Consider the following 13,213-nt stretch of genomic DNA (forward strand, 5'->3'; position numbering starts at 1 on the left):
CTGGGTGGCTCAGTCGGTTAAGCATCCAAGTTTGGCTCAGGTCATGATCTCATGGTTCGTGGTTCGTGGCCCGCATCGGGCTCTGTGTTGACAGCTCAGAGCCTAGAGCCTGCTTCGGATTCTCTCTGCCCCTCCCCTGCTCACGCTCTGTCTATCTCTCAAAAATAAACATTAAAAAATAAGTAAATAAAAGCACAGAAATAAAAATCTATCTCTATATGTAAAGGCAACAATGGGTCCTGGGTTATCTGAGACAGTGCCGAAATATTCTGACCTATTGTCTCCAAATTCACAATGTCATTCATTAGGCCATGTTCTTCTAATTTTGATTTGGAAAGTATGATCCTCATAAACCCATTTGGCATCTTACAATGTGGCTATGAATACAAAGTGATTTTACTTCATCTCTTTTATAGTAACATCCGTTTATCAAGAACCTACTATATGCCAGGGCTCTCTCCCAGATACTTTGGCACACACTCACAGCCTGCCCCACAGCCCCTTATGAGGAGAGCAGACCCAAGAAGCTTTGTATAAAACCCTAGGGCTCCTGCTGTGTGCTTCAACTCAAGCAGAGAGACTAGAAATGTCAAGAGATTGTAGCCCCACATTCCTGAGTATGCTTGTAAGCAAAGTAAAACAAAACAAAGCACCCTTTGTCAAATGTAATCGCCTTGTGTCTTTTTCTGACAGCCTTAAGGAATCTGCCATCTTAATCCACTCTCCACACCCTTCATTCTTTCCTCTATACTCCCATGGCCAGTACAAGACCTTCTCTAACTTTCTGCAATTATCTATTGATATTCTCATACCTTCCGCCTGGCTCTGCATTTTTGGCATACGTGGCCTACTGCCTGCATTCAGTAAATGCTCACTGGATGAATAAATGAGTAATCGAAGATGAGTATGAACTTGGCTTCCCGTGGCTAAATTATGGGATAATAGTGTGTGATTTCAGGAAATCAGATACTCCAACTACTTACCTAGTTCTTTGATGGCATCTCGTTTGTTGGTTTCCAAAATTTCATATAATTTCTGTAAGAAGTTAAGAAAGACATTAATTTCTTATTATGCCAAGTGCGTGTCTGCCTTTAAAATCTGAGAAGAAGAAATCCCACTTAGTTTGTGACTTGGGGAAGATGTTTAGCTCAAGTCTTCCCTCTGTGCCAAGTATGCCGCTCTCCCCATGCTCCTCCTCATATTACAACAAATACAATGCAGTCAGTAGCTTACATAGCTACTGGACCTAGCATTTCGCAGAAAAGATTAGTGTGTTTAAATGTTTATTTATTTATTTTTGAGAGAGAGAGAGAGAGAGAGAGAGCAAGTGGGGAGAGGGCAGAGAGAGAGAGGGAGAGAGAGAGAATCCCAAGCAGGCTCAGCACTGGCAGCACAAAGTCTGACGTGGGGCTCAAACTCACAAACCGAGAGATCACAACCTGAGCGGAAATCAAGAGTCAGATGCTTAAGTGACTGACCCACCCAGGTGCCCCAGGAAAGGTTGGCGTGTATTCCACTCTGCACCAAGGAGAATTCTCACAAATAGCGCTCCAGTTTGGGATAGCCAACTGAGCAGCTGTTTGGACAGCCTGTCTATCAGGAGCACAAGACCAAATAGAATAATGAGAAACTATGGCTTTTGTTAGTTGATGTTTCCTACAGAGAACTCCTGACATACCTAGGAAATAGCTCTACTCCAAGGGTTAACCATGGTGAAGCTCTGTTCAATCATACAATAGGTCTTGGTCAAATGCCTGCCATGTCCCCGCTACTGCTCTTCGTGGAGCTTATTCTCCACCTTTAATCTTTCTGGAGCTTGCACTTGGCCACACAACAGCCCCGGGACCACACAACTGACAATTCCCCAGGATTGTCAGGCATAGATGACTGAAACTCTGTGCCCAAATAACATGTGGCATAGTGCTATTTACAGGGAACAGTAGCTAACACGGTGCTATTTACTGGCTTATTATAAAGTTTAAGTAGCTGAAGTTAAGTTTCATGGTTGTTGTTGTTGTTTTGGTTTAGAAAAATCACATGTAAGAAATCTCTCATTTTGAATATAAGAACGAGGTATACAATTTTTATTAAGTTGTTTCTTCTCACTTGAAAACATTGAATCAATATTGGGAAGGCGCCAAATTAATAGCTGGCACCCACAAACCATGGTCCCACCTTGCTTGCACAGGTGCACAACCCCCTTCAAACCAAACTGGCTCCATAGCAACTCTGTAAAAATGCCAGAGAATGACCTGCGTGAGACAGCATAGGAACCGACGCCTACCTACAAATAGAATATAATCACTTAAGGCTGGGCACATGTGACTCCTCTAAACATGAGCTGTCACTGGTCAGTTTTTGAACCGCAACACTTTTAGAATACACACAAGTTTGATACCTAAATATCTCAAAAAATATTTAAACCTGTACTGAGGTCACCTTTAAAAATTCCAAAGGAGAATTTGTTTCATCTCTTACACTTCGAGGCCACGGCCCCCAAATCTCTGCCTTCTCCCCAACTCCTCAAAACGCATTACCTCCCACCACCGGCAGCTGTTTTTCTTCTCTCCTATTCCTGTTTCTGAAATCTTTTCTCCTATGAAGAGCTCTATCTTCTTTCTATTATAGATCAATCTAGACTTTCCATAGTTTTTTTAATTGTCTTATCTAATATTCGAAGGTAGGATTCTATTGCACATTTGATCCAATGATCAATAATTCTTTGATAAATCTAGATAATTGTTCTCTAGCTTATCTATAAAGATGTCATGAAAGATGTTAGATGCCTTGCTAAAATTCAGCTATTCTAGAGTGTTCCCTGATTATAAAAGAAAATCTTAAATTCTGAAGATATTTAACAACCAATCTTTTTATGTATTTTAGAAATTAAAATTAAAATATTAAGGTAGGTATCTTCACAGCCTATTTTCCTCTCCTGAATTTCATTCAGAAAAAGCCTCTCTTTATTGGCTGAGGGCCTGAGGTAAATAACAGTCATCACAAAAAATTAGGCACAACAAGCAGAAGACGTAACCCCCAGGCCATCCCTGATTTTATGTACACACACAGATCATTAGATCTAGGTCATCAGTAATTAGGATTTAAATTCATTGTCAGGTTACAAATCAAGAGTCTCACTTAGGCTGAGAAAATAATACCAAAAGTCACCAAACACTGGGCAGAGGAAAACAGAATGAAAGACAAACACCAAGCATGACAAATATAAGAATGAACCTCAACGAAGGAGAACTACTACAGGAAACAACAGCAACAACAAAATTTAAATAAAGAGATTCAAGGGAATATCACATTTGTTTAAAAAAAATAAAGGAACTAGTTTCAATGAGAAGAAGCAATCACAGTACGTGGAGATAAGTAAGTGTTCAGTCAAGAAAAGAAAGAGAATGTAATAGATGGGCTGAATAGCAGAATAAACATAGCTACAGACTAAATTCGGAACATGGAAAATCAAGCTGGGTGGGGGGTTCTCACTGCAAAGAGGAAAGAGTAGGAAGTTATGAGAAAACATGAAACAAGGACTAAATCCAGAAATTCAAAACTGTGTTTAAAAGGGTGCTGGGCGCCTGGGTGGCTCAGTCGGTTGAACGTCTGACTCTTGATTTCAGCTCAGGTCATGACCCCAGGGTTGTGGGATCGAGCCTGGTGTAGGGCTCCACGCTGAGGATGGAGCCTGCTTGAGATTCCCTTTCTCTCCTTCTGCTCCTCTCCCTGCTCACACTCTTTCTTTCGAAAAAGAAAAAAAAAATTAAATTAATCTTTTAAATAAATTTTAAGGTTGCTGAAGGAGAAAATAGAAACAGGGGAGGGAGCAATCAAAGAGGTGAGGGAAGGAAGATGGCAATCTTCTAATTATGAAAACTCCACCAAGTGCTGTGTGGGATCATGTTTTTACATTTATTTTTATTTTTTTACTTTAAAAAAATTTTAAGTGATCTCTACACCCAGCATGGGGCTCCAACTCACAACCCCGAGATCAAGAGTCACATGCTCTTCCGACTGAGCCAGCAGCCAGGCACCTCAATAACTTTTTTTTTAATTACATCTAGACACATTCTGGTGAAATTTCAGAACTCCAAGGAGAAAATCCCAGAAGCCTCTAAACGAAGAGAAAAAAGTCACCTACAAAAGCACAAGTAAAGTCAGACTTGTACCAGCAATGCTAAAGATGGATGGCGATATCTTCAAGAAAATAGCTTTGGAGTCCATAATTCTAAGAGCAAAATACAAAGATTTTTGCATACTGAAGCCCATACATCACCTATGGAAAAAATTACTTATGGGCATAATCTAGCATGATGAAAGGAAAGCAAAAAGGAGGCTCGCATGGGACTCCAGAAAGAGTGGCTAAGGAATCCATAAGCAAAAGAAAAGAGGAAGATAGTTAAAAAAAATTTTTTTAATTAACCATTTGACTGTTTCACTCAAAAGAGTATCTTTTAAGTAGTAGATGTTTAATGATATTGATCATATTTCCTTTGTTATGGGTTGAATCCAATGGTAGTTTCTACAGTGAATAATATTTATAAATAATTATAACAAAGTAAAGGTTGTTTTTTTGGTTTTCCATGTATGCAGTCATTTCTTGAAAAGAATGAAGACTTAATTATACTTACAGAATAGAATGTAAATGTTATAAACCTTTTCTCTGTAAAAATAATGGCTCCAAAAATTTAAGACAGGGAGAAAAATAAAAGGCTAAAGCAATGTCTTAATCTCCTTATACTTCACGGCAGAGAGTCAATAAAGTCTGTTTAGAGATAATGAATCAAGAGTTAAATACATGTGCATATTATTAAAATTATCATGGCAAGCAGTAGAGGAATTAACATGAGAACGGTTAGTACAGGGCTGTCTCTGGGAAGTGGGGCGCAGGGAGGGATACTTGCATTTCTCACATTTTATTATTTTCAAGTTGTAAAATTATGCATGATGATTTTTTTACCATCTTTTCTGTGTTCTCTCTTCTCTACACCTACACCCATGTACATACACACACACACACACACACACACACACACACACACACACACACACATACGTATTTCGATTCAAAGACCTTATCCTTCGGGCCATGCAGAGCCACTGAATACTCTTAAAGCAGAAAGTCATATATGAAACTTGAAATAGTCCTTTAGGAACATTACTCTACTGAATTGCAGAGAGGCCTGGGACAGATGGCCTGGCATGAGGGAACCTAGTTAGCAGGTGATTCACTGCATCTTCAAGTTCCTAGTATGCTTACGTCCTCGTCTCCCACTTGGTACTTACATCACACTGCCTGCAAATAAGGAAGGTCTTGAACAATTACATACGTACATACATACCACAACTCGGCCACTTCTTGGCACCAGCATTTCCAGCTTTCACTGTCAAATCTTTGTTCTCTTGCCCTCTCTCTTCCTCCCCACTTTAGACCTACCCTTTCTTTGAAGGCTCATTCGAGTTTTGATTCCTGCAGGAAGCCTTTTCCAACTTGCCCTACCTTTCAGAGAGGGTTACAAAGACAGACAGATCTCAAGTCTGCATTCAGAAAATAAAAACAAAGAGATAGATTGTCTTCTATGAAGATCATAAATGAGCTTGATAAAGATACCTGAAAGGTAAAGAGCAAAGACTGTTCTCTGTGGCACCTCAGCACCTCGGATAATGTAATAAACCATCGAATGGCCCTTTACTTGCTACAATTTATCCATTGGGTCAAACACTTATAGAAGTAGGAGCACCCCGGTGGCTCAGTCGGTTAAGCTTCTGCCTCTTGATTTTGGCTCAGGTCATGATCTCAAGGCTTGTGAGTTCAAGCCCTGCATTGGGCTCTACACTGTCAGTGTGGAGCCTGCTTGAGATTCTCTCTCTCCCTCTGCCCTCCTCAGCTCCCTCTCTCTCTCAAAAAATAAATAAGCTAAAAAAAATGTAAATACATGCAGAAGTAGTGTTAAAAGACATGAATACACCCAAACGATTGTTTTCCCAAGTGACCAGGGCTTGTCTCTCACCTGATATATTGATTCTCGGCTGGAAATTTGTTTTATTAAAAATTTGGTATCCTCTTGACTTTTGACATAACCTTTTGTAATACTATACATCAAGTGGAGGCGCTTTTTGATCTGCACATCGACAATATTTATCAGTAGTGGTATTATTATCTGGAACAGTGAAGAGGAAAAAAAAAAAGCCTGAACATTTGATGAGGAAAAGCACCCTCCACGGTAGGCATTCTCAAAGTATCATCAGAGGGAGCAGCGGGCACTACCCAGAGTCTTGTCAGAAATGCAAATTCTCAGGCCTTCCTCTAGACCCTCTGAACCAGAAACTCTGGGGCTGGGCTCGGAAATCTGTCCTAACCAGTTCTCCAGGTGAGTCTACCTATGCGCACTCAAGTTTAAGAGCCACTCTTCAAAGGAATGAAAGGTCAATGCATACCTGGTGAGGGAAGTCCTCACCACTGCCTTTACCCCCCATTCTCCACACCCCCAGATTTCAGGAGACAAGTGGTCTCCTAACCTGCATGATAGTCACCAACTAAATCAATCATCCCTCTGCCCCTTGGTTTCTTAACTTGCAAGATAAGGAACAGTAGGTATTAAAGATACTTCTCAGCTCTAAATTTCTCAAATCACAAGCTGAAACAAGAGAGTGTGGTGATTGAACAGAATGTGTTTTTTTGTTTTGTTTTTAATGTTTATTTATTTTTGAGAGAGAGAGAGACAGAGCATGAGTTGGGGAGGGGCAGAGAGAGAGGGAGACACAGAATCTGAAGCAGGCTCCAGGCTCTAAGCTGTCAGCACAGAGCCTGACACAGGGCTCGAACTCACAAACTGTGAGATCATGACCTGAGCCGAAGTCAGAGGCTTAACCCAGTGAGCCACCCAACTGCCCTGAACAGAATGGGGTTTTAAATATAAACCTTCCTAGGCTCAAGGACCAGCTCTACTATTCACCAGCTCTGTGACCTTCAGCAAGTTACTTGCAACCTTGAGGACTCAGTCTCCTCATCTGTAAGATGAGAATAATAATACTAAAGTACCCAAAGTCCAACTGAGCTGCTCCTCAAAAACCAATGCAGTCAAGGGGCGCCTGGAGGGCTCAGTCTGTTGAGCGCACAACTTCGGCTCAGGTCATGATCTCGTGGTTCGTGAGCTTGAGCCCCATGTCAGGTTCTGTGCTGAAAGCTCAGAGCCTGGAGCCTGCTTCAGATTCTCTCTCTCTCCCTCTCTGTTCCTCCCCACTTGCACGCTCTCTCTCTCTCAAAAATAAACAAACTTAAAAAAATAAAAAAATAAAAGAATGCAGTCAATTACAGAGAGAGTCACATCAGACTGCAGGGCAGATGGTGAGGAACCAAGTAACAAAGGAGGAACATGAGAAGAAGAAAAGAACATCATAGCAAAGGAATTATAAGAGCAGAGAAAGAAGAGACTTTTAGCCACTCTGATAGTTGTGTAAGTTTGGGCAGAGGGAGAGATAGAAGAGGATTTTTACAAAGTTTCATTCTGTGATGCACTAATCCCCCCATGAGCTGTTCCTAAGAGGATTTAAAGTAAAAATCTCCATCATTCTTCCAAGCCTTCCAATGCAGGTTTCTTTTGAAAGCCACATTGTGCTGAGGACTGGCTATTAGAGCACCTGACTTTATATAGTGGTAACACCTACTTCACGGAGTTATTGCAATCATTTAATTAGATCACGTACGTACAGTTCTTTGCACACTTCCTGGAACATAGTAAGTGCTCAAGAGAAAAAGTTGATCCTGATTATATTAATTCATTAAATATACTTCATTGAGATTTGTCAAGTGTGCTGGACAGAAGCAGCAACTGGTTCATACTCTGAATAGATTTGACTTGTACAATAACACATCTTTAAATCTTTACTTCCCTCAGAGAGACATTTCCACAAAGTATTACTTCCACGGTGATTGTTTTACCTTCATCTGCATACAGTCACTGTATAAAAATGGATGACACAAGGAAACCTCTCCCTTCCATTAAAAAAATATTTTTTAACATTTATTTTTGAGAGAGCGAGACAGAGTGTGAACAGGGGAGGGACGGAGAGAGAGGGAGACACAGAATCTGAAGCAGGCTCCAGGCTCTGAGCTGTCAGCACAGAGCCCGACACAGGCCCTGAACTCAGGAACCATGAGATCATAACCTAAGTTGAAGTTGGACGCTTAACTGACTGAACCACACCCAGCCGCCCTTCTCCCTTCCATTTTAAGACTTAGCCCCATGCTACATATCCTGATTTCTAGAATAGTCTGTGTTCCAGTGGGGTTATACCTTAGGTGGGCACTTGGCTCTAAACTCAGTCATAGAGCAAAAATCATGAATAATCAAAATTACCACTTAAAGCAGCTTTTGTATATACAACTCTGTGTGATAACTCTTATGAACGCCGAGGCTTGGTAACATTGACACAGAATCAAGGAAGGAATAGAAAATAAAGTCTACAAGTGCAAGTCTGAGCATTCAAACAATTCTGTCTTTAAGAGGACTACTAAATTTCTTGGAGAATGGGAACTACATGGAGGAGATTAATGAATGCCTTTTGTCACCAGGGTTTACAGCAGGTTTTGAAAAAAATATTAATCTTTTATAACTTCAGTACATACCAGTAAACTCACTTGACAGGATAAGAATTCAACCACTCAAAAAAAAAAAATACAGTGGCAAGCAAAACCATCTAAAGTTCCCAAGTTAAGGGGTGCCTGGGTGGCTCAGTGGGTAAAGCGTCCAACTCTTGATTTCTGCTCAGGTCATGAGTTCATGGTTTGTGGGATCGAGCCCTGTGCCCGGATCTATGCTCAAAGTGCAGAGCCTACTTGGGATTCTCTCTCTCCCCCCTCTCTCTCTGCTCCTCCCCTGTTCTCTCTTTCTCAAAATTAATTAATTAATTAAAAAAATAAAAAGGTAAAGCTCCCAAGTTAAAAGCTGTATAAGACAACTCCATTAGAAAGAAAGATGGGAGGTTTAGGAGCTGAGACTGGAAATCTGAAAATCTACCTTCAGAATCAAAACCAGAAGCATAGAAAGAAGGACTAATATCTGTTGCAGAGATTGAAGGTCACAGTAAAATCAAATTCCATAGGTGGTATGCTATATAGACATGGGCTGCAGAGAAAATAACTTTCGTGCTTCTTTACAGTTAGGGATCTATGAGCACATTTTACTAAAGCTTGGAGAATTTGTTTCTGGGTCACCCTGCTTTAAGTGGCACCACTATTTTCATTCATTCACTCAACAAATATCTATTAAGAACTCACTACATGCTAGGTACCATTCTAGAACCGGACGTTACATCAGTGACCAAAATGAAGATCCCTACCTTGTGGAGAGTACACACAACATACAGTACAAAGGTAATGAGTGCTATGAGGAAAAGCTAAACCTTAAGCAGGTACAAGAGCATCAGAAACATGGGGTGGAGAGCTGGCTGGGGTGGGGAGGCAGGATGCCATTTTACACAGACTGGTCAGGGGAGCCTCTGTGAGAAGATGAGAGAGTGAACCATACAGACACCTGTAGAGACAGTATTCCAAGTAAAGAGAGCTCCTTCTCTGTTTCCTTCAATATAACGAGGTTTGTTAACACATCTAACAAACAGTGTAGGACAAAAACCCCAATATTTAGAAATGTGACATTTTACCTTGATGAGAGGAATAAACCTAAGTATTCTGAAATATCCTAGTATTACTGTAACCTGAATAAGAACAAAATTGTCTTGTCTCAATTTGACAAAGTATATACAAAAGATATCAATGATTCCAAGGAGCATGATAAAAAAGTCCAAAGTATTCCAATATTCACGAAAATATTTCCTTTTCAAAATTATTATCTATTTGGAAAGCAAAGAGAATGTATGTTATTTCATAGCACCTATACAGTGATGTATACAGTGATGGATCTTTGACATTAACAGTTAAATCCTCAACTATAAGTGAGTTACATTCCAAAAGTTGAGTTTTAAGTTATTCATTTAGAATTTCAGAAAAATTATTTTTAATCTCCAACATCAGAAATTATAATTTGATTCAAAATATAATCTATAATGAAGTTGAAGTGTCAAAAACAAGCAGTTAAAAATAGCAGTAAACAGAGTTTTTGCAATTCTATTAATAATAAAGTATGAAAACACTGGTGCTGACAAATGATCTTTGAAGCATTTATCCTAAAAAATGGTTCTCATCTTATGGCAAGGACCTAGCAAACCAAGTTGGGTTTATCCCCTTATTTATTTTTTGCATATGACAAAAATAGATTAAAAATATCTGAATTATTCTTTTTATTGGATACATTTCTATTTTAAACAGTACCTTCAGTGCTGATTGAAATATATATAAAAATACAAAATAGTAGTTTATTGACATAAGTGCTGACACATTTAACTCTCTTGCCATTGGCCATAGATGCACTATCATGGGATAAATGTATATTAATGTTATAACATGTCCTGCATATTCAAATTCTTCTGAAAATACAATGTGATATACAAAAAGCAGAAATTTATTATTTCTGAAAAAAAGAGATCAAATACAATGTTAGATCACTTTAAAAATATAACGATTAAGATCTGAAGTTCAACATTTGTTTTAACAAATCATTAACATTAACTTGAAGAAGAGTACACAAACATAAACTAAGCAAAAACCTAAAGCATACTTTCTATACACAATAATCATAATATAATCTAATAGAAAAAGAAAAATATATCTAATAGAAAAAGATAAAAAATATAGTTCTTACTAATTTATATCAGGATGGGGAGCATTTTTTAAAATCAAAGATAATAGTACATAGGAAACAAGGCAAAGATTCAGACATCAAAAGCAAGAAACAAATAAATTTAGACAAAAACATCAGCATCATTTAAAATAAGAACAGGAAAAAATATTTTATTCAGTAATTATAATGTCGTTTTGTTTTTTTCTTTTCAATCCATCCTAAGTAGAGCCCAACAAAAATAGGTTACCTGGATATATGTCAAGACCTTAGGATTTTAATTTCTTATATTTCTCTTCAAACTTAATGGAAAAAAATTTTTAATCATCAGAATTTGTTATGAAATGTATGTCAATGCCCACTTAAAATTTAGTAGCATTAATATTTCTGGCATTTCTCATGTTGACATCTTTCGTTAGCAGAAAAACCTGCCTTCCTGCTCTAAAAAGTATGTAAGTTCACAACTTATACACTAAAGGGAAAACTTTACACAAGTTCAGTGAAATCTGTATCTTGTGATAGTTTGGTTACAGCTATTGTTGGTAAATTGGTTACAGCTATTATTAAGGCCATGTTGTGTTTTTCCTAGTAATGGACATCAACAGAGCCACCCCTTGGCACAGATGAAATTGAGAGGAAGTTACAGACCATGAGTTTGTTCTTTCTCTCCCCTGATCACTGTTATACCCAGAAGAATACCAGAAGGATGTGAAAGCAGTCCAATTTGTAATATGACCTTTAGACATGGCAGTTAACCCTTAAAGAGTCCAAATGTGACCATTCTTTTATTCTTCTCCCTACCTACTCTCTAATAGAGATATCAGCAAAGTTGCCAAAACAGAGTGGGGAAAGAGAAGCAAGAACTCTGCTCCATCACCAATCAATAAGAGTTGACCATACTATTAGTTGATTTTTCTTAATAAGGAAAATCAATGTAATCAATGCTGACAATGTAGAAAAGGTTATATTTTTGTCTATTGCTATTACGGTTTATAATACTTACCCATATAGAATAAGAAGTGCCTTATCTTTATGATATTCCAAAAAAGTTAACATGTTTTTAAACTTCATAAGCCAACTTCTAGCTCTTATGTAAGTTGAAACATCGTAAATACTCATGAATCTAACAGAGAAAAATATACACATATGTTATAATAAAAGTCAAGTGCTGGAGGTACCTGGGTGGCTCAGTTGGTTAAGCACCCAACTGTTGATTTTGGCTCAGGTCATGATCTCATGGTTTGTGAGTTCGAGCCCCATGTGGGGCTCTGGGCTGGCAGTGTAGAACCTGCTTGGGATTCTCTGTCTCCCTCTCTCTCTGCCCCTCCCCTGCTTGTGCTCTCCCTCTCTCTCAAAATAAATAAATAAACTTAAAAATATTTTTTAAATGCACCATCCTGAGCCTCTGTATCCATCCACCTACCCACTCATGGTCACGGTACAGGAAACTCTTCCTGCCTCTGTTCATTGAACCATGCTTGGCTTGAGGTAGCACATAATTAAAGCTTCTCCAGACCAATTTTTTGGGGTCCAGAATCAAGCCCTCCTTTGTCATGCCTTGCCTAACCCAAGCCTCCCCAAGGCCCTGAAGGCTCTACCCTTTCCAAACTTTAGGAACTGATGTTAGATCTCCCAGATAGGTTACCAGACTCCTGAAATGTTAACTATCACCCAGACAGAATTTCCTATCGTTGTTGCCCCCACAAGCTTTGTCTTAGATCATCCATTAGCTAATTTGTACCAGGACTGTGACCAGATATTGACATATCTCTCAACACCTGAGTTTTTCCCACTAGATTTAACTCCATCAGTGGGGTCAGTTCCTTCAAGACTTGCTCCACCTGAGGAAGCAGCCTAATGACAGGCTCCAGGCTTCCCTACCTACCCTACCCAGTAACTTAGCAAATATGATAGAAAGATGGGATAATCATAACAGTATCTGAAACTACATAAGTTCCATTTATGGCTCCCCTAGTCTCTTATCTAATTACACTTCTTCCAGAATCTCCTAATGTCACCAAAGTTATTAACCTTCAGGGGAAAAAAAGGTAAACAAGTAAAATAAGGGGATGGATAGATAGATGGATGGACAAATAGATGAGCATAGGTGAGATAAATTGATCAACCTGGACATTTAACTCTCAGCTTTTAAATTTTATTTAATCATATACCCATTTTATTTTGGAAATAACAATTTAAGAAATATTATACTTACTTTCCTTGGATGGGGCAATAGCTTTTGGTTGCACCGATTAATATCCGGGCTGCCTCTACACTGAGGGTTCCATCATTACACTGTTTTTCAAAGCTACTCTAAACATACAATTTTAAATAAATATTACAAAGGACCAAAACATAAATGTAATATACTCTACTTGACCTTTACATAGCCCTCACTATTATTATTACATTCATTATAGAAAAATATACTTTTACCAAAAATCTCCTGTAGCAGGAAATAAATTCCATTCAAT

The 13,213-nt window shown here is 38.7% G+C and overlaps 1 protein-coding gene across 8 annotated transcripts in view; it reads right to left on the reverse strand.

The window, feature by feature from the left end:
• SLC9C2 (solute carrier family 9 member C2 (putative)) overlaps positions 1-13,213 on the reverse strand; it is an 86,772-nt gene that overhangs the window by 27,122 nt on the left and 46,437 nt on the right. For all 8 annotated transcript variants that reach the window (XM_045048622.1, XM_019821631.3, XM_045048625.1 and 5 more), the window contains 6 exons: positions 12,955-13,052; positions 11,743-11,862; positions 10,334-10,532; positions 9,667-9,855; positions 6,015-6,164; positions 984-1,035 (listed from right to left, as the gene is read on the reverse strand). In XM_045048622.1, the coding sequence (XP_044904557.1) occupies positions 984-1,035; positions 6,015-6,164; positions 9,667-9,855; positions 10,334-10,532; positions 11,743-11,862; positions 12,955-13,052 (808 nt within the window). The remainder of the gene's footprint in view (positions 1-983; positions 1,036-6,014; positions 6,165-9,666; positions 9,856-10,333; positions 10,533-11,742; positions 11,863-12,954; positions 13,053-13,213) is intronic.

This window comes from Felis catus, chromosome F1 (genome assembly GCF_018350175.1).
Source record: "Felis catus isolate Fca126 chromosome F1, F.catus_Fca126_mat1.0, whole genome shotgun sequence".
Taxonomy (NCBI): Eukaryota; Metazoa; Chordata; class Mammalia; order Carnivora; family Felidae; genus Felis; species Felis catus.